General features: G+C 35.8%; 1 protein-coding gene across 1 annotated transcript; it reads right to left on the bottom strand.

Annotated features, from left to right (window-relative positions):
* Window positions 1-12,857: 12,857 nt before the first annotated feature.
* LOC149244180 (UDP-glycosyltransferase 91C1-like) lies at window positions 12,858-15,143 on the bottom strand. The gene is made up of 2 exons (XM_089367937.1): window positions 13,640-15,143; window positions 12,858-13,133 (listed from the first exon to the last, which is right to left on the bottom strand). Exon 1 carries the CDS (start codon window positions 15,082-15,084, stop codon window positions 13,657-13,659), a length of 1,428 nt encoding a protein of 475 aa, XP_089224063.1. The 5' UTR covers window positions 15,085-15,143; the 3' UTR covers window positions 12,858-13,133; window positions 13,640-13,656.
* Between the last annotated feature and the right edge of the window lie 5,121 nt (window positions 15,144-20,264).

Here is a 20,264-nt window from a genome sequence, read left to right as displayed (position 1 = left end):
GGTTTCCGACAGGGTGAATTACCCACCAGGTATTTGGGCATTTACTTAGACATTAATTCAAAGCGTATAAAGAATTGGCAACCTCTAGTTGATAGGATTCGAAAAAGATTGCAAAATTGGTCGTTTCGATTGCTGAATTTAGCAAGTCGGGTTGTACTTTTAAAATCTGTTTTACTCTCCATTCCTATATACCCGTTGTCAATTATGCCTGCTCCTAAGGGAGTTTTTTGTAAATTACGGGAAATCTTCGGTAAATTCCTCTGGGGAGGTCCAAATCAGCAACGAAAATGGACCTTGGTTTCATGGCAACAGGTAATCAAGAGGAAAGAGGAGGGTGGCCTGGGTATCAGGGATCTAGAGCAAGTTAATAAGGTTTTAGGTGCGAAGTTATGGTGGCGATGGGTGCAGGGGGGCATGGATATTTGGAAGCAAATATGGACTCATAAATATAATATGCCACGCTCAGTGGCAGGACGTCTTCGGGTGACCAACACTCCAACAGGGTCGCACATTTGGGAACTCGCAAGGAATAACAAGGATCTGGTTCGGGACTTCGCTTTCTGGGAAATTCGCGAAGGTAATTTAGCGAGGTTTTGGACGGATGGATGGCAACAACGGGAAAAGCTGGAGAGGCAACCAATTTTTCATGACCTTCAAGCAGCGGCGCAGCAGGAAGGAATGGAGTATGTTAAGGATTATTGGCGCCAGGCAGAGTTGAATGAAGTGTGGAGAGTCTGGAAGCGACCTCATGAATGGCATGCGAGAATAGCTCCGGAGATGCAACAACTGTATATCAGGGAATTAGAGTCGAGGAAAATTAAGATACGCCCAGGTAGTGATATCCTACGTTGGGGAAAAGCAACTCAAGGTATGTTCACGGTCAAAGAAGCCTATTATTGGTTAACAACGGAGGATAGAATCGCTGACCCCATGCCTTGGAAAAAGATCTGGGATGCTAAATGGTGGCCTAAAGTTACAATTTTTGCATGGCTGGTGTGTAGAGGTAGGATATTGACGTGGGATAACCTACAGAAACGTGGCATGATTGGACCATCCCGGTGTTCATTGTGCAATGAGGAATTTGAAACACAGGAACATTTGTTGAATCGATGTCCGTATATTCAGAGTCTGTGGGAAGAAATTCGGGCTCTCTTTGGTTACTTGCATAGGGACCCTGACAGTCTTAGGGGAACCATTATCCAATGGGGAGCGGGGCCGTTTCATAGTAAACTTGTTAGGAGGCTATGGAGTCTGTCACTGGGTTTTGTAATTTGGGAGGTGTGGAAAGAACGAAATCGTCGAATTTTCAAGGATCGCAGCTGCGGTGAGGCCGGCATATGGGAGGTAGTTTGTCGGTCGATTAAAGAAACGGTCCTCTCTGAATCTTGGAGAGAGGAGGATTGGAAATTGACGGTGGAAGAGCAGAGAATTATAACCAAACTGAACATTGACTTTTCGATGTTATACCCCAACTCGGATAGGTGTCATAGATATAGTATGCAGAGCCCCAATTATTTTCGCTTCCCAGGCGATAATCAAATTAAATTGTCCTTCGACGGTGCATCAAAGGGCAATCCTGGGGAGGCAGGATGGGGCGGGATTTTTCGCGATTGTCGAGGGGGTCCGCGTTGGGTATATGCAGAATGGGGAGGGGAAATGTCCAATAATGAGGCGGAGCTCTGGGGTGTTTATCATGGTATCAGCATCGCTATAAGGAATGGGTACCGCAACCTCATCATAGAGGGCGACTCCCAAATGGTCATAGAAATGCTTCGGAAATTACAGCAGGGAAAAACATGGGATCACGTTGCCAAGAGTTGGAGGATTGCGGCCATTATACAAGATATTGAAGGCCAGATAAGACAGATTGATTACATAATACTTAGTCATGTCTTGCGGCGAGGCAATAGAGTGGCTGATTATTTAGCCAATTGGGCAAGTGGCGCAACCAATCGGGTGATGGACGGATGCTGGGGTGGGTTACAGACGGATCCAAGGTGGGCTGAGTTGGCCACCATCATAAGACAGGATACTGATGAGGCGGTCGAGCGTGGCAGAATGGTTTAAATCTGGTGGGCTGAGGTGGCCACCGTCTTACGAGAGGATTTTAATGAGGCGATCGGGAGTGGCAGGACGGCTTAGTTATATTTCCGCAATCATTCGGAGGAGTGATCGATGCGGTGGGATCAGGTATGCTACTGTCATAATTCCCATTTGGCAGAACGTATTAATGCCGACATGGGATGAAATTACCATCCCAAGACTGACTGCAGGGCGGGTACAGAGGTGGGAATGTGGTGGCATCACGCTGCCAAGAGGTCTATCACATCAAGGCCTTGGTTCAGCGACGTGTAATAACGACCAGGGCTGGGAGCTAACTAACAATAACGCAGGACGGTGGTCGAGCGGAGGTATATTGGTGCATGGAAGGGTGAGGCACCTGCAGGTCTGTCGAGGAATAGAGCTCTGCGACGGAAGGTGGTCGAGCGAAGGTATATTGGTGCAAGGAAGGGTGAGGCACCAGCAGGTCTGTAGAGGAACAGAGCTTTGTGACCACCTAAGTGTGAGAGCTCTGGGTTGGGGGGAATTGGGTCCGTCTGAGATTACCATTTGGGAATTGCTGTCTACGAAGCCGACGAGGATGGCTGCAATCCGCAATGAGGGTCGGAAAACGCGCAGTCAGGGGGTAGTACTGGAGGAGAAAGGGAAACAGGAGATGGAGGAAACTCTGAGGTCCATTTACCTGGACATTTCTGAAGAATCAGAAGAGCAGGAAAGAGATAGGAAGGATTATGATGCAGAGCAGGCACCACGGCCGACCTCGGGAGGCAAGGTAGGCAAATGGTTGAAGCACTCTGCTTCAGTGGGTGCTGCAGATGATGATGTCGGGGAGGATGTTTCGGAGGACGACGAAGATGAGGAGTATGCTGGCAGCCGTGGTCGAGGTAGAGGCAGAAGGGGTCGCGGGAGAGCGCGGGGTCGTGGCAAGAACCGTGCTGGCAAAGAACAGTATGAGGAAGGCTACAGTGATGGGGTGTCAGGCAGGAAGCGCGGCAAGAAGAACATGCGGCGGAAATTGCAGGAAGCTGAGGAGGCATATGTCAATGAAACTCATCCCCATATTCGGAGAATTATCGACCACCTGGAAGAAGAGGCGTTGCAGGATCAGTCGGACCCTGAAATGGTAGATTGGGAGACTTTTCTCCCTGACCCGGGCCATACCCGAGGGAGGATGTCTCTCTACAAGCAATCCCTGCATGTGTATTGGGGAATGAAACGTCTACTTGCCAGGGCAATGGAGCAAGTCGCAGGTGAAATGATGGAGCTTGCCCGAGCAAACATCAAAAACGAAATGAAGAATCTTCAAGTGACACTCATGATGCAGGACAGGAAGATGGATCAGCTGATCCAGTTGCTCAAAGATAATGGAATAGTTAAGGCAGAACCTGATACCAGGACTGATGATGCCATGAAGTCGTAGATTATGGAGGTTACTATATGACTCTTTTTGCATTTTTGATATCGCTTCTCTTTACAGCTATGCATAGTATGTTTCTAGGTAGATCAGGTGGCTTTTCAATCAGATTTGATAAACTCGAAGTCTATTTTTTTTGGATGGGTGTTATATACTTTCGAAGGCCACCCGGTTTCCCTTCTGGGCGGGTGGCGCCATGTTTAAGTTTATGTACATAGTTTTTTTCTGTTAATAGTAATAGAATCATGCCTCAGCTTACAAAAAAAAAACATTACAAAAACAGAGAGGTACCTTTACAGTATTACACGATGACAAAGACGGATCACGGAAACAATAATGAATAAACGTATAGATAAGCCCAAACTGCCATCTTCTCCAGACAAGGATGACAAATTATTAGGGAAAAAGTAACATTCAGAACTCTTATAATTATTTTGTTCTTCAATCCATTTCTATGGTTTTATAATGTATTCGAATATCTCGACCATCTATGATATGTTTTATGGGATGAATTGTGATTGTGTTTTGTATGGTGAACTATAATTCCCATTTCAATGGGCTCAATTAATGGCCTTTTATGTGTCAATAGAAAGAGAAAAACTTGTAATTCCAATTTCAATGGGCTCAATTACTGGTCTTCTTATGTGTCAATAGAAAAAGGAAACTTGTAAAAGTAGACTTTGTCATCGAGACAAACTATTACACCACCCAAGGCAATTTACATTGATCTCGGCAAAAATATCTAAGGCCAGTGGAAAATTTATGAACATCCCCACAGAATATGCTTGTCAAAACATAAATTTGCTAATTTAATTAATTTTTAATTCTATTTTTGGTAATACAAAATAGTTAAAAATCATTTACATTTGTTATCTTTGTTAATTTAATTAATGAATGTGTTGAAGTATGTATTTTTTGTTATTTACATGTTTATTTTTGGATTTGTGTTTCGTTTTTAAAAAAATGTTGCTAGAGTTTAGGATGCGTAGCATGAAAACATTGATGAACCATATTAGTTGGTTGGATTTGTGTTGTTTTTTTTAAATATGTTGCTAGAGTTTAGGATGCATAGCATGGAAACATGATGATGAACCACATTAGTTGGTTGGATTTGTATTTTTTTTTAAATACGTTGCTAGAATTTAAGATGCGTAGCATAGAAACATGAAGATGAACCACATTAGTTGGTTCGAAACATCAACCCAATCCTTATGATGTAATTATTCTGGAAAACTTCTTTGTAAATTGATAAATCACAAAAGTCTTAAATCTAATATCATTTACATTTTAAATTTCTTATTTACATGTAATGTGAGACTAATCAATTTTGAAAATAGTTAAACCTCATTTATATTTGTTATTCCCTTGTTGAAAATAGTTAAACCTCATTTATATGTTGGGCTAATCAATTTTAAAGATATATTTTTGGATTTTTGTTGTTTTCTTTTAAATATACGGTCAAAACAGAAATTTGCTAATTTAATTAATAAATGTGTTGAAGCATGTATTTTTAATTTAATTAATGAATGTGTTGAAGTATGCATTTTTTAATTTGATTTTTGGTAATACTAAATAGTTAAACATCACTTACATTTGTTATCTTTGCTAATTTAATTAATGAATGTGTTGAAGTATGTACTTTTTAATTTGATTTTTCGTAATACTAAATAGTTAAACATCAATGAATGTGTTGAAGTATGTATTGTTTAATTTGATTTTTGGTAATACTAAATAGTTAAACATCATTTACATTTATTATATTCGCTAATTTAATTAATCATTTACATTTTTTATCTTTGCTAATTTAATTAATGAATGTGTTAGAAGTATGTACTTTTAATTTGATTTTTGGTAATACTAAATAGTTAACCATCATTTACATTTATTATTTATGTGTCATCTGGGGCTAATCAATTTCGAATATTTATTTTTGGATTTGTGTTGTTTTTTTTAAATATGCTGCTAGAGTTTAGGATGCTTAGCATGGAAACATGGAAAATAATTTTGAAGTTTATTTTTTGGAATTGTTTTGTTTTGATGCGTAGCATGAATGATTTTAAATGGATTTGTTTTACCAAGCACTATGCAATCCTAATAATCCTTCTACCACTCCCACGTTTCCACAGCATACCATCCAGGAGAATATTTAGAGTTACTCCATTTCTGTGGGAATTAAGTTTTCGTTGTTTGTGTTGGTGCGGCAATACTTTTGAAATATACTTAAATTTTGAAAGGTTTATAGCTAATCACGAGGATTATTATACTATCTTAAAACTCTTGGTAAACGTTGTGCTTCACTGAAATTTTCTTGGGTTTTTAAATGGGTCACGTTCCGGAGAAACCCTCATAAATAATATAAGATATTCCATGACACACTTTTCTTCTTCACCATCGAGAAAAAGAAATTACATTGCATGGTCGCCCATTGTTCCCGTTGGAGGTTACAATCTTAGTAGTACTGTAACCACAAAACATAGAGTTACTTCTATTTTGATGTTCTTAGAGCATATTGCAGTGAAATTCACTCTCTGTAAATTTAATGGAAAACAATGTATAGGGCCGAACAACTTGAAATTTAATTTTACGCAGTTAATTTGAAGTTTTCAGAATATAGGAAATTTGAAATTTTGAGTAGTTAATGGCTTGTCTAAATAGCAAAGGCCAAGGCCAAATCTCAAGGATCATCGAATTGGATATGGAAATAAAGGTCAGATCTGAAGGATCCTCGAACTCGAAAATATGGAACTCGAGATCAAAACTCAGTTCCATATGCCACTCTTGTTTCAGTTGCAATAAAGACAGTAGATCCTATAGATAGAAAGCAACTAGTTCCATATCCTTACACCAACTTTAGCACCTCAGTGAGCTCGAGCAACCTGGGAAATCAAAGCGAGTGGGGTGTGTTAGACTGTTGAAATGGTACTTTCAACTGCAAAACTGCCAGTTCATTGACAGCGAGGCTTATCAGTCAGGCAATAAATGAAATTTACTGTGGTTGGTAAATGTAGGTAAAATTTTTAATTTGTTTTCTGTTTGTTGTTTTTATTGATAATGTAATGTAATATGCAGTAGGCAGCAACATGTATGCAAGGGTTTTTTTTACACAACAGTGTAAATTTTTCATGCCGAAAAACAGAGATGCTGAAAAACAAAGAAGCTGAAATCAAAGTGTTATTGTAATATACAGCAGTGCTGATTTTTCAGCAGAAGTTTTTTTTGTAATGCACAGCAGTGCAGAGACAGTGTGTTAATTTTTTTTGAGAGACAGAGTGTTTTGTAATGCACAACATGCACACACAGCAGTGTCAATTTGCAAGCAGAGACAACGTGAAATCCTTGGAACAACATTTGAAGCGTTCCTACTGTAATCCCTCTGTGAAAGGAAGAATTTTGTAACAACAGTCTTGTTAATTAATACAAGTTTTTTGTTGTTGTTGAGTGTTGCTGAAACTCCGTCTTTCGCAAATAGTTTCTCGGCGTCAAAACAGAGTGTTGCTGAAACACCGTTGCTGAAACTAAGTTGACGAAACTGTTGCTGAAACACTATATTCAACAAACAAATTTTTAGTTCCGCTGTGTTAAAAACAGAGCATTATTCTCTGTTTGTCTATTCTGGAATTATCAGAAATTCCCAACATGGTATCAGAGCTTGTCCAGGCTCTCTGAAGGTGTCAAAGAAGCTAAAGGAAGGATTTCTTGCTGCAACAGCTCCTCCAATAGAGTGAAGACTCAGTCAAGAAAGAATCCAAGGTATTTCTCAAGTTTTTTTTGTGTTGCTGTTGAAGACAGTCAGTTATTTTAAATACACAGTCAAGTATTTTGGAGCATAATTAAGAGTGCAAGAATGGCTAGAGCTAGTACTAGCATGGGTATCTGTAATACTCAGGTCCCACAATTTAATGGAAAAAACTATGACTATTGGGAAATAACTATGAGAGCCTTGCTTACTTCCCAATACTTATGAGAATTTGTTGAGTATGGTTTTAAAGAACCAGCAGATGAAGATGAGTTTAATAATTTGACTCAGGCAGAGAAAGAACTGTTAAAGAGCAATAAGAGAAGGATTCCAAATCCTTCTATTTTTTGTATCAAGCAGTGCCTGAGAGTGTGTTCCCAAGGATAGCAGCAGCCAAGACATCCAAAGAAGCATGGAAAACTCTCAAGATAGCCTATCAAGGCATGGAGAAAGTGAAGACAGTGAAACTACAGTTGCTGAGGAGAGATTTTGAGAATCTTTGCATGAAGGAGTCAAATAATATTGACTCATTCTTCACACATGTGATTGGTCTGGTCACACAGATAAGGTCTCATGGAGAGATTCTTGAAGAAAGGAGGATTGTGGAGAAACTATTGAGGATTCTACCCTCAAGGTTCGATGTGATTGTCACCACCATAGAAGAGAAAAAGGATCTCACAAACTTCTCAGTTGATGAACTACATGCATCACTAATAACACATGAACAAAGATTGAGTAGAAATGAAAACTCATCTCTGGAACATGCCTTTAAGACCCGAGGCTTTTTGGAAGAGGAAGAGGTCAAGGTAGAGGAAACAAGAGAGGGAGAGGAAGAAGCCAAAACAGAGGTGGAAGAAATAGTTCAGCAAATGCTCAAGGAAGAAGCAGCAATCCAAATCAAAACCAAGGCCAAGGCAGCAGTCAACAAAGTGGACAACATCATGCTCAAAGACAAAGGTTTGATAAATTCAATGTCCAATGTCACTATTGTAAAAAATATGGGCATTATGCAAATGAATGTAGGAAGAAGCAGCATGATATGAATAATAGAAGTAGTGCAAATTTCACTAGAGAAAATATCAGCCAAGATAATTTGTTTTTAGCCTGTAATATAGCTGAAGAAAAGAGTGAAGATGTATGGTTTCTAGACTCCAGTTGTAGTAACCATATGACAGGAAACATAGCCCTGTTTTCTATGTTAGATCAGAGTGTGAAGTCACAAGTGACACAAGGAACTGATAATAAAGTTTCTGTTATAGGAAAAGGAGAAGTAAATGTCTTAACAAAGAAAGGTGAAAAGAAAACCATAGCAGATATTTATTATGTTCCTTGAATGAAATGTAATCTCTTAAGTATTGGACAACTTGTTCAAAAGGGTTACAATGTTTTCTTTGTGGATGATGTATGCACCATCATGGATAAAAAACCCAGCGAACAATGTATTGCTGAAGTGTAGATGATCAGAAAAGCACATCCGGTTATGTTTTTCACATGGGTTCAGGAGCCATTTCATGGGCTTCTAAAAAAAACCTATTGTAGCGTTGTCTACAGCAGAAGCAGAATATGTGGCAGCTACAGCAGCAACATGTCAAGCAATTTGGATGAGAAGGATGTTAAGGAGTTTATGCCAAGAGCAAGCAAAAGAAACTATGATTTTTTGTGACAATAGCTCAGCTATTGCATTATTCAAGAATTCTGTGTTTCATAAGAGAACGAAACACATTGACACAAAGTTTCATTACATCAGGGAATTGGTAAACAATGGAGAAATTGTTTTACAACACTTCTAAACATAGGAGCAGGTTGCAGATATTCTGACCAAACCATTGGGGTAGAAAAGTTTTGAGTTTTTGAGGAAATGTCTGGGTATGACTGATAACCCAGCAGTTGACATTAAAGGGGAGTGTTGAAATGGTACTTTCAACTGCAAAACCGCCAGTTCGATGTACAGGCCTGCAGCATGGAGCTATCTTTTGCGTGACGTGAAGTTGAATCTTCATTGATGGCCAGGTTTATCAATCAGGCAATAAATGAAATTTACTGTGGTTGGTAAATGTAGGTAAAGTTTTTAATTTGTTTTCTGTTTGTTGTTTTTGTTGATAATGTAATGTAATACGCAGCAGGCAACAAAATGTATGCAAGGATTTTTTTTACACACAACAGTGTAAATTTTTCACGCTGAAGAGATGCTAAAAAACAAAGAAGCTGAAAACAGAGTGTTGTTGTAATAAACATCAATGTTGATTTTTCAGCAGAAGTTTTTTTTTTGTAATGCACAGCAGTGCAGAGACAATGTGTTAATTTCTTTTTGAGAGACAGAGTGTTTTGTAATGCACAACAGTGCACACACAACAATCTTAATGTGCAAGAAAAGACAACGTGAAATCCTTGGAACAACGTCTGAGGCGTTCCTACTGTAATCCTTCTGTGAGAGAAAGAATTTTGTAACAACAGTCTTGTTAATTAAAACAAGTTTTTTTTTGTTGTTGAGCGTTGCTGAAACTCCGTCTTTCGCAAATAGTTTCTCGGCGTCAAAACAGAGTGTTGCTGAAACTCAGTTGACGAAACTCTGTTGTTGAAACACTGTATTCAGCGAACAAATTTTTAGTTCCGTTGTGTTAAAAACAGAGCATTATTCTCTGTTTGTCTGTTATGGAATTATCAGAAATTCCCAACATAGACCCATAGCCGGCAGTTATCTTTATTTACTGATCTGTGGTGCGGGGTCCATACCCATAGAGCTTTAGCTAGGAGCCTAGGAGCCATACTGTCTAGGTTGTCTTCATTTACTGCAAGCATCTGACCATGAAGATTGTCAGTATTGTGAAGGACCCCCATGAAGCTTGGAGACCCCATGAAGCTTGTCAATATTGTGAAGGACCCCATCGAAGTTTTGGGCAAGGTTTCACTCTTCTGCTCCGTCTCATTGCAAATGCTACACTAGATATGATTGTGAGTGAATATTCAGTTCAAGAGTGTTGGTTGATTCGATTGTTGTGTGCATCAAGATACTGCTGGGAAACATTGACGATTGGTTCGATTCATTCACCGGACCTAGCACAAATGGTTTTCTTCTAGTCGACAAAGAAAGGTGTACTTCAAAGGCTTTCGACCTTGCAGAGAAAAAATAAGATGTACAAATATGGGCTATGCAAAATTCTTAACCATTTTTGTCACCATCTATATGAAATCTCCATAGAAAATAATAATGTAAATACCTTCCCATATTTTATGTATAAGTTCTCAACATCCTCGTTTTGATAGTAGAATATTTATGAGGCCAATGTGTAGAGGCAGATCAATGGGAGAGGACACAATTATTACAAATCAAAAGTTATAGTCGAGCATTGTACATTAATAAAAATAAACCAAGCTTTGTTTCAATATATTTACTATACATTTACTGAAATTTTTACTGGAATTATTTTAGAAATCATAGTTGGAGTGGAGAATGAATTAGTTTAGAAGATAATAAACCAAGCTTTGTTTCAATATATTTACCACACACTTACTGAAATTACTGAAATTTTTACTCGAATTAGTTTATAAAAGCATAGTTTCGAGTGGAGAATGAATTAGTTTAGAAGATAATAAATCAAGCTTTATTTCAATATATTTACCACACATTTACTGAAATTTTTACTGGAATTAGTTTAGAAGATAATAGTTGGAGTGGAGAATACATTAGATGTAACAACCTAAAAATAAGGAACATAATTTTTCTGTTAGTCATGAACATAATATTAATAATTATTTTTTATTCTCTGAGCAATGAAACTGAATTTGCGTAAGCTCTGTTCGTTTAGCAACAATGTTTACGGACAACATCTTTAAGCTTTGTCTGTCTGTTTCGCAACCATGTCTACCGACAACATCTTTGTGCAATTAGTCCACTATTGAAGCATCCCTGCAATTAGTCCACTATTGAAGCATGCCTACAGTTAGTCCACTTTTGCAACCTTTTGCAGGTAGCAGACATGGACAAAGCAACTTAAAACCGCAAGTGAAATCCAAATTGAAAGAAAGGAAGGAAATTCAAACCCCAAGCTAGTACCAAGAGAAAGGAAAGAAATTCAAACCCGAGATGCGTGGTGAAGCCATCGCAAGCACTTCTTCCAGCACAGCGACTTTTGCAGGTTGCAGCCATGGACAAAGCATCTTAAAACCCCATCTTCCAGCACAGTAACTTTTGAAGGTTACAGCAATGGGCAAAGCAGCTTAAAACCCCACTTTGGTGGAGCAACAACAATGGGCTCTAAAACTGGGGAATATGCTATTTTATATGTCAAGATGGAAAAATGTTATCTTATGCCTTTTACGCTTCTAGGTTGACTTTCACTGGGTAAAAAATAACTAGCTTAGGAACAACAACTATTGGATCTAAAATTAGGGAATATGCTATTTTATATCTCGATATGGAAAGATGTTATCTTCTGCCTTTTACGCTTCTAGGTCGACTGGGTAAACAATAACTAGCTTAGGAAACAACTAGATTCTGCCTTTTACGCTCTGGCTTGACTTCTACAGGATAAACAATAACTACCTTCGGAACATCAACAAGATTCGGAACAGGAGGAAATGCTTCTTCTGCCTCTTACGCTTCTAGGTCGATCGATTTCTACTGGATAAACATTAAACAAAAAGCTAGATTTTACTATTGGATCAATGGTTGAATTTAATTTTTTTTTATAAATCTGAAGCGTATTTTTGATGGTGGATTCAGCACCATCAAAAACGTCTAGAACACTTAAAATTTTGAAGTTTAACAATTATAACTTGGATTTACAAAAATCTTTTGCTCAATTTTCTCTAAATATAACTTGAATTTCTATAATTTTCTGGACAATTCCTCCACCTCATTAGACTACGCCTTATTAATCTGTTGCTCTAAACCTATTCGTTGGATTAGGTTCACTTGCCACTTGCATCAACCCATCACCACTTGCCACTTGCAACTTCATTCTTTCCACTTGTTCAAATTTCCTCATTCACTCGTTTAAGTTATACATCTTCCGGGATGATATATAGTTAAACAATAAATGTATGAAAAACAAATTTATAAATATAACATATGGTTTTGTCATTCTGCCTCAAGAACTCCTTCGAGAATAGGCCAAATAAGGAAGAATAGGCCAAATAAGATGACGAAAAACATAAGGTCTAAAAACATTACTTATTTTATTTGTGACTCATCGAGATAATAATCAATTGAATTAATAGTAAAAATAAAAAACTTTGTTTATTTGTGAGTCATCAAATTAAGATTTCCCCTCAAATTTTTTGGAAGTTTTGTTGGTAGTTTTTTGGTCTAATTTCTCTAAAATCTGGCAAGAATTTATTGAAATCACAAATTTGATAAGTAACTCCGGCACATTTGAAGTGCACTAGAGGTGTTTAAATACACACAAATGAAGATTTCACCTCAAATTTTTTGGAAGCTTCGTTGGTGGGTTTTCCAGTGCAATTTCTCTAAAATCCGGCAAGAATTTATTGAAGTCACAAATTTGATAAGTAACCCCTGCACAATTGAAGTGCCCTTAAAATTTTTCAGGGTGTCCAATCTATATATACAGTCAAAAAACAAGTTTAAATAACACAAATAAAAATTTCACTTTAATTTTTTCCATCAAATTCAAACACTGAAAATCCAAAAAAAAAACATTAAAAACAATTCTATTTCGATTGTTATAATCGCCGCCTTGTGTGCTGAAGCTATCAATAACAATATCAATAATAGTTCTCTGTTTCAGCATCATTTTCTTTAATAACAATATCAATAATGGTTCTCTGTTTCAACATCATTTTCTTTTGGAGAAACCGAAAAGTCCGGAGCAAAAAGAAAAGTTCAAAGAACCCCTAGTAACTGCCTACAGCAATACTGAGTTCACAGCTGCAACATATGTCATTCGCCTTCAAAATCATCTGGTGCACAACGAAGTAAAAATTCTATTAAAAGGTTTAGATTTCTCTTTTTGAAAAGATCAATGACGAATAGTTGTACAACTATAATAACATCAAGCCTCTACTGGGATATTTCAGGTAAGAGAGAAATCTTTATATTACAAGCTATAGGATCTTCGCCTGTGAATGTAAAGAATACCCAACGCTCTAACATTTCGAAAAAGAGAGGGTCTTCCAAAAACATTCAAGCTTTCCAGCCACATCCCTGATTTGCCAGGCTGAGTTGTCGAGATTAAAGGAAAAGTTTCTCAATAAATAATTCGAAAGGCGAGATTAAAGGAAAAGTTTCTCAAAAAATAATTCGAAAGGTTTGATCTTGATCTTGCCCAAATTTACATATAATTCACATTATTATTAATTTTTTTTAAATAAACCAGAGAATTTTAATCCTGGATTTTGGACTTCCTCCAAATTATTGACCAATATTATCAAATTTACTTTGATTTAAAAAAAAACAACTCACTTACCCAGGTATCAATACATCTCAGTGCCTAATCTTTTCGGCCGCTTCCATATTTTTCTTTCCTCGTAACTGTTCGATCCGTTGAACAAAGTCATCGATGTAGCTCTGCTGGCGCCCATTATTGGCCACTAGAATGTCACGGGCCTCTGCCGCTTTCAATCTCAAATGTTTCCCCTCCTCCCCCATCATAACCATTCTCACAGTCTCGCAGACATTTTCCTTTAGAAAAGAGCCATCGTCTTCCCTTTCGATCTCAATACCGGCTTTCAATTCCGCCGCTATTTGCCGCGCGTTCAAAAACTGATCAAACTTCATGGGCACAAGTATGAGGGGCAGCCCAAAGCTCAGCGCCTCCATGACGGAACTCCAGCCGGCATGGCACAGATACCCGCCTACTGCAGGGTGCGAGACGATCCGCAGCTGCGGCACCCATTCCCCAGTGATAATCCCCATGTCCCGAGTTCGAGTCTGGAATCCCTCGGGAAGGAGCCCCAACGGGTCGGCCTCTGGAGAACGCAGAGACCACAGAAACATCAGACCGCTCGCTTCCAACCCCAGCGCCAGCTCGCGGACCTGTTCTCTCGACAGAAACGTCTCGCTACCGAACGACACAAACACGACGGACGCTTCCCTCTGCTTGTCCAGCCATTCCATCAGATTCGAGCCCTTGCTGCCCCTGGCAACGGGCTGAAGGACTGGCATAAGTGGGCCGACAGAAAGCACCGGGACACTGGTGACGTCCTGGAAATAACGAATATAGTTATCTTCGTCTTCAAATGACGATTTCACAGCCACTGCCAGGCATCCTTCAAGGCATCTAGCCGTCCGAAACGATGGAGAGAGTTGCCCAGGTACTTCTCTGTGCTCAGGCAATTGACCCCGCGCTTCGTACAGGTTGAACGAGATAGCAGAAGATGGGAAACCACGGGGCGGAGCAGCCAGCTCCTCAACAGTTATTCCTGGGTTTCGCAATTTATCTGGGTGCAAGGCATAAGCGCAGGTGGCCGGGGAGAAGACTATGAAAAAAACTGCCGGAACGCCCATCTCAGCAGCGACGCTCTGCGTCCAAAACTGCGAGAAGTCGTGGACGACGTAGTCGGGCGAGAGTTGCCCTAGAAGGCTTCGGAACGGCTTTTCCATGCTGTCCATCGCATTCTTGAGCGGAGCTGCCATTTGGTTCGGGATATCGGCGGTGCATTCCGCGCCCGGAGTCAGGCCCTCTGTCGGCGGTAAGGACATTTCCAATAGATCGATCCGGCCTGGCCAGTCCTGGGTCGTTAACGAACGCTTGATTCTGGAAATGTTAACGGGAGTGGAGAGGAAGGAAACGGTGTGGCCATTCAGGGCGAGAGCCTTGGAGAGCTCTACGAATGGATTTATATGGCCTAGCGCCAGCCATGGGAAGAGCAGAAAATGAAGCTGCTTCCTGCTATTATCGCCGGCCATCATGCTTATATCAGAGACCAGAGCAGATCTGTGTAATCGTCAAGAAATTTAAGAAATTTATTTCGTGGTACTGTGAAAATACGATTGATTTATAAATATGTGCGCTTTATATTTTATATTGTATTTTTAATATTTTATTATTATTAATATCGTATATTAAAAATCGGATGAGTTACATAATTGGATGAGTTATATAATTTTTAATTTTTTTTAGCATTGGAATATTTTAAGGTAAATATTAATACACAATAGTAGAAAGACTTTATACTGAAATATATTAGTTAATAGATATCCAAACAATTTATTTAAAATATATTAGTTAATATAGATATCCAAACAATTTATTTAAAATATATTAGTTAATATAAATATTCAAACAATTTATTTAAAATTTATATATATTAAATTACTTTATGTCTTTAAAGTTATATAAAATTATTTTAATTAAGATAGATATGGAAATATTTTATTTATTACTTAAAAAGTGAAAGTGAAATATCAAAGAACCAAGTAGAGTAAAAGTGAAACATTGTAAAATGAATTTAAAATGAGTCTCTAGTTCATTTTTAATTGCTTATCTATATGATTTTTTTTTGATGTTGACATTTGTAAAAATCATTTTTATTATTTTTTGAGAATGTGACAAACTTACACATATCCCTTATATTTGATTGTAGCTTGAGGCTCTCCACTACTCTTAATTATTTATTTATATGATTACCTAATTTTTAATTTTTGTTTTGGTTAACATTAATCAAAATTATTTTTACTATTTTTTATGTCCCTTATATTTGATTGTAAAATATGCTTTTATTATTTTTAATTATTTATTTATACAGTTACGTAATTTTTATTCTTGTTTTAGTTAATATTAACCAAAATTATTTTTATTATTTTTTAAAAACATGACATATTTACACATAATTGTAAAATAAACCTTTTTGACTTAATAAAAATCTATATACAAAATTACTTAAAAAAATACCTTAAATCCCCTTTCTTTCCCAAATACACATGATTGTAAAATAAACCTTTTTGACTTCATAAAAATCTATATACAAAATTACTTAAAAAAATACCTTAAATCCCCTTTCTTTCCCAAAAAGAAATTCATAAACGAAGAGATAACCGGGCATTTAAATAAGACCTCTTTGCGCAATTGTCATCCAAGGTCACATCAACACCTAACAATTCCTCCATATGCATATCTTTTTCTTGAAATAAGAATAAAGTGATATTAAATGGCACAGTTTACGTTATCGGATTCATTGAATAAAATAAAGTAATATTCAATGGTCACCGTGAAAGACAATAAATTCATTGAATAAAAATTAAAGTAATATTCAATGGTCACCGTGAAAGACAAGAAATTCATTGAATAAAAATAAAGTAACCGTGAAAGACAATAAGTTAGTGACTTGTATGGTACTGATATTACTTTTGTTGTTAGGATCTTTTCCAACTCAGAATTAAATATGGGATTTGAACCATGGGTTTTACACGATATTTTATAATATAACAATAATGTTCCTGAGCATTTTAATATTTTTTTTCATTGTGTTTTTTTTTTCTTTATAACCATAGCGAAAAAAATAAAAAGTGGATAAATATTGATATATATTAAAAAAAAAAATTACAATATTATAATTTAAAAATATTAACAAAAAAATTATATATTTTAAATTTTTATTATCAGTTAATAAAAATATTAATTGTGAAAATTAATATTAAAGTTAAATTTACTTTTTTCGAGAATAAAATAATGCAAAATAATCTCTTTTTGTTAAAGCTAAAAAAACAATTTTTTTTTAACTATATGGACCTTTTATATCTTATACAAATAAACGAATATATATATATAAAATACATATTAATAATTTAATAAAAAAATTATAAAAATAATTTAAACGAAATAATTATTTTTTTCATTATATATAAAAATTGAAATAAAAATATGTTTTAATTATAATATAGAAAGTAAGAAGACATATTAACAATTTAATACAAGAAAAATATGTTTTAATTATAATATAGAAAGTAAGAAGACATTAACAATTTAATACAAAATTTATAAGAATAATTTGAACGAAATAATTATTTTTTTTTTCATTATATTATAAGATGGTTAATAATGATGATGATGGTGGTTAACCTTCACTGAGACCAAACTTTGGTCTATTGGACCTAAAGAAACAAATTATTTAGTTTGATTTTAGATTTTATTCCTATGCTCAAAAAGCTTGGAGAGAAGCCTCCCAAGCTCACTATAATTTTGACATTGTAAAAGGCTAGGAAGGTCAGTATTGTGACAAAGATTATGAAACTACGATCTAATGTGGTTGTATGCGGGGCACTCTCAGAGGAAGTGGTTTTCATCCTCAATGTTCCTATTCTCACAAAGATGGCAAATCCTTTCCATCCATGGTGTTTTAGGAACTACCCAACGACCTGTTTCACTATGGAGCTCATGAGAGTTCGTTCTAATCTTCGCTATATTAATTTTCTTCTTTGAGGTAGCTAAAACAGAGAGATACTTTTGATCTTCTAGGGTGGGGTTGATGACCTTCTTATAATAACTTAATTTTGTTTTAGCTGCTAAATCTTTCTCACACCACATTTTTTCTTTGAACTTAAAAGTAACAATATTTTTAATGTTATTAATGTTTTGCAATGCATCATTCTCGTTGATCTCCCAATGGTTTAACCAGGCCCTCATGTCTTTATACCAACCCCACTTGAGCGTTAGGTGGTTTTGGCTGGAATTTAAAGCTAGCTTAGGAAGTCTATGATCTTCTATGTTGTTGAGCTTGTGCTTGTACAAAAGAAGCCTAGTCATAGCTAGGCCCTCGATAGGGGAAAGACCTACTTCTAAAAGGAGAATAGGGTAGAGTGTATTGCTTTTAATTTTCAGGTTATACGCTATAAAGCGCTTCTGGATTTGCTCAATCTTTCTCCAGGATTCTCTAGAGATGCCGCAACCCCAAACCTCACATCCATATAAGATAACAGGAGCGACAAAAGTTTCAAAGAGGAACTTCTTTTATCCCACATTACGAGGTTTGTCATTTTAAAATTATTTTCAAGACCAAAGTAAGCTTTCCGCCCCCCATTAATCCTTTTCTCAATGCTATAGTTCCAGTTGCGCTTGTGGTGAATATCAATACCTATGTACTTGTAAGAATACACTTCCTTCAAGTTATTATTGTCATACATAAAATTAGCGTAGGTGTCCTTCTTGGATTTGATAATCATAACTTTTGTTTTGTCAGTGTTAACAGTCATACCCATGGTAGAGCAGAAATCCTTAAGAAGCCTAAGTTTCTTATCAAGATCAGATGGACACCTTGGAGGAGAACAATATCATCAGCATAGAGAAGAAGGATGATGACTATCCCAACTAAGATCATGCCAGCACATCCTGCTTCCTATAAATAGCCTTCGAGCTTGTCAATGTAAATGCAAATAGGGTAGGGGAGAGGGGGCAACCTTGTTTAACTCCGATATTACACTTAATATCTTTTGACCACCCATCATTACTCTTTAGCTTGGCAATTACATTCTCGTATAACCTTATAGTGGCAGTTCTCAACACGAAAGGAACCTTTAGCTCTTCTAATCTATTCCAAAGGTTGTTTCTAGGAATCGTATCGAAAGCCTTTCTAAAGTCCACAAAGCAACAAAAGAGATTGGATTTATCATTACGAAATTCCTCCACAATGATCCTAAGCGTAACGAGGTGGTTTGTTGTTGAGTGATGCCTTCTGAAACCCGCCTGGCCTTTAGCCCACTTACCTTCACTTTCAAGACACATCCTCAACTTATTGTCCAAAATACTACCATATAACTTAGCTAAGAGAGGGCTGATCATAATTTTCTGATAATTAGAGGAGTTATTTGTATCCCCACTTTTAAAAATAGGGATAATGAGGCTCTCAATCCATAGCTTAGGGAACCCTTTCTTGACTGCTTGATTGAAAAGCTTGTGGATGTGGGAGATGAGGACAGGGCCTCCAATTTTTAAGATTTCCACCTGGTAACCTTCAATGTCCTTAGCTTTCCCATTAGCCAGGCGTTTAACCCCAAAATCAATGTCTTCTAGAGAGAAAACTTCTTTCCTTGTGGGCAGGGTTTCAAAGTTATCCATGACATTTGGAAATTCATAGAGCTTTTTAAGATAGCAATTCCAATCATGTAAAGCAATTTTATTATTATCTTTAGTTTTCCTAATCAAAATCTGCCTCCAAAATTTCTTAAGAGCTATTATTATATATAAAAATTGAAATAGAAATATATTTTAATTATAATATAGAAAGTAATATTTTCTAAATTACTTATATATAGAAGAATTAAAAAAAAAAATGTAATTATTATATTAATAAATCATGAATTTTATCAAATTATATATATATATATAGTAAAGGGATTTTTTTTTTAAATAAATATATTTTTTTTTAAATAAATAAATTTCAATAATTTTATATTATAAAAATTTTATGACATTGTAAAAAAATATATTTTGGATTTTTAATTTGAGTTAGGATTGAATCCTCATTAGGGTAGTATGTTTTATCATTTAAGCTATTATTTTTTTTTAATAAATAAAATTATATATATATATATATATATATATATATATATATATATATATATATATAATTCCTATAGCTTATAATAAATACTTTTAATTTTATTTTCTAAATATTAATAAGAAATCTGATTTATAATTTTTTGATATATTAAAAATTAAAATAATAAAATTTAAAAAAATATATTTATTTTTCAAAACATTATTTAATACATTATTATTTTTGATATTAGAAAACCTTATAAAAAAATAAAAATTCATGAAGGAGTAAAAAAACATTTTATTATATTCAATTTTCTGATTTAAATTTGTTTTTTTAATTTTATTTCTATTTATTTTTCTTTATTTTTAAAGATAGTGTATCAAAGATTTTTATTAATTATAGGTTTGACTCACGACTTTATTTATTTTACACCATCCATGGAAACAATAAGCTCAAAACATATTCAAAATATTCCATGACTCAAATTAATTCAAAAATTATTATCGTTTAAATTAATAAAAAAAATTATAATTACAATTTTATTGTTTAAATTAATTATCACTTTAAATTATCCACATAGATTTATATTAATATAGCTAACACACCCACATTTAA

Source organism: Pinus tabuliformis, chromosome 8 (assembly GCF_031772625.1).
Source record: "Pinus tabuliformis cultivar Carrire ecotype Pingquan chromosome 8, CPIR1, whole genome shotgun sequence".
NCBI lineage: Eukaryota > Viridiplantae > Streptophyta > Pinopsida > Pinales > Pinaceae > Pinus > Pinus tabuliformis.
The sequence above is the reverse complement of the archived record's forward strand: the minus strand, read 5'-3'. Positions and strand labels throughout refer to the sequence as shown.

What these genes read in the sequence shown, in the direction of transcription:
- LOC149244180 (XM_089367937.1), bottom strand. Translation starts at nt 15,084, where the DNA reads ATGATGGCCGGCGATAATAGCAGGAAGCAGCTTCATTTTCTGCTCTTC.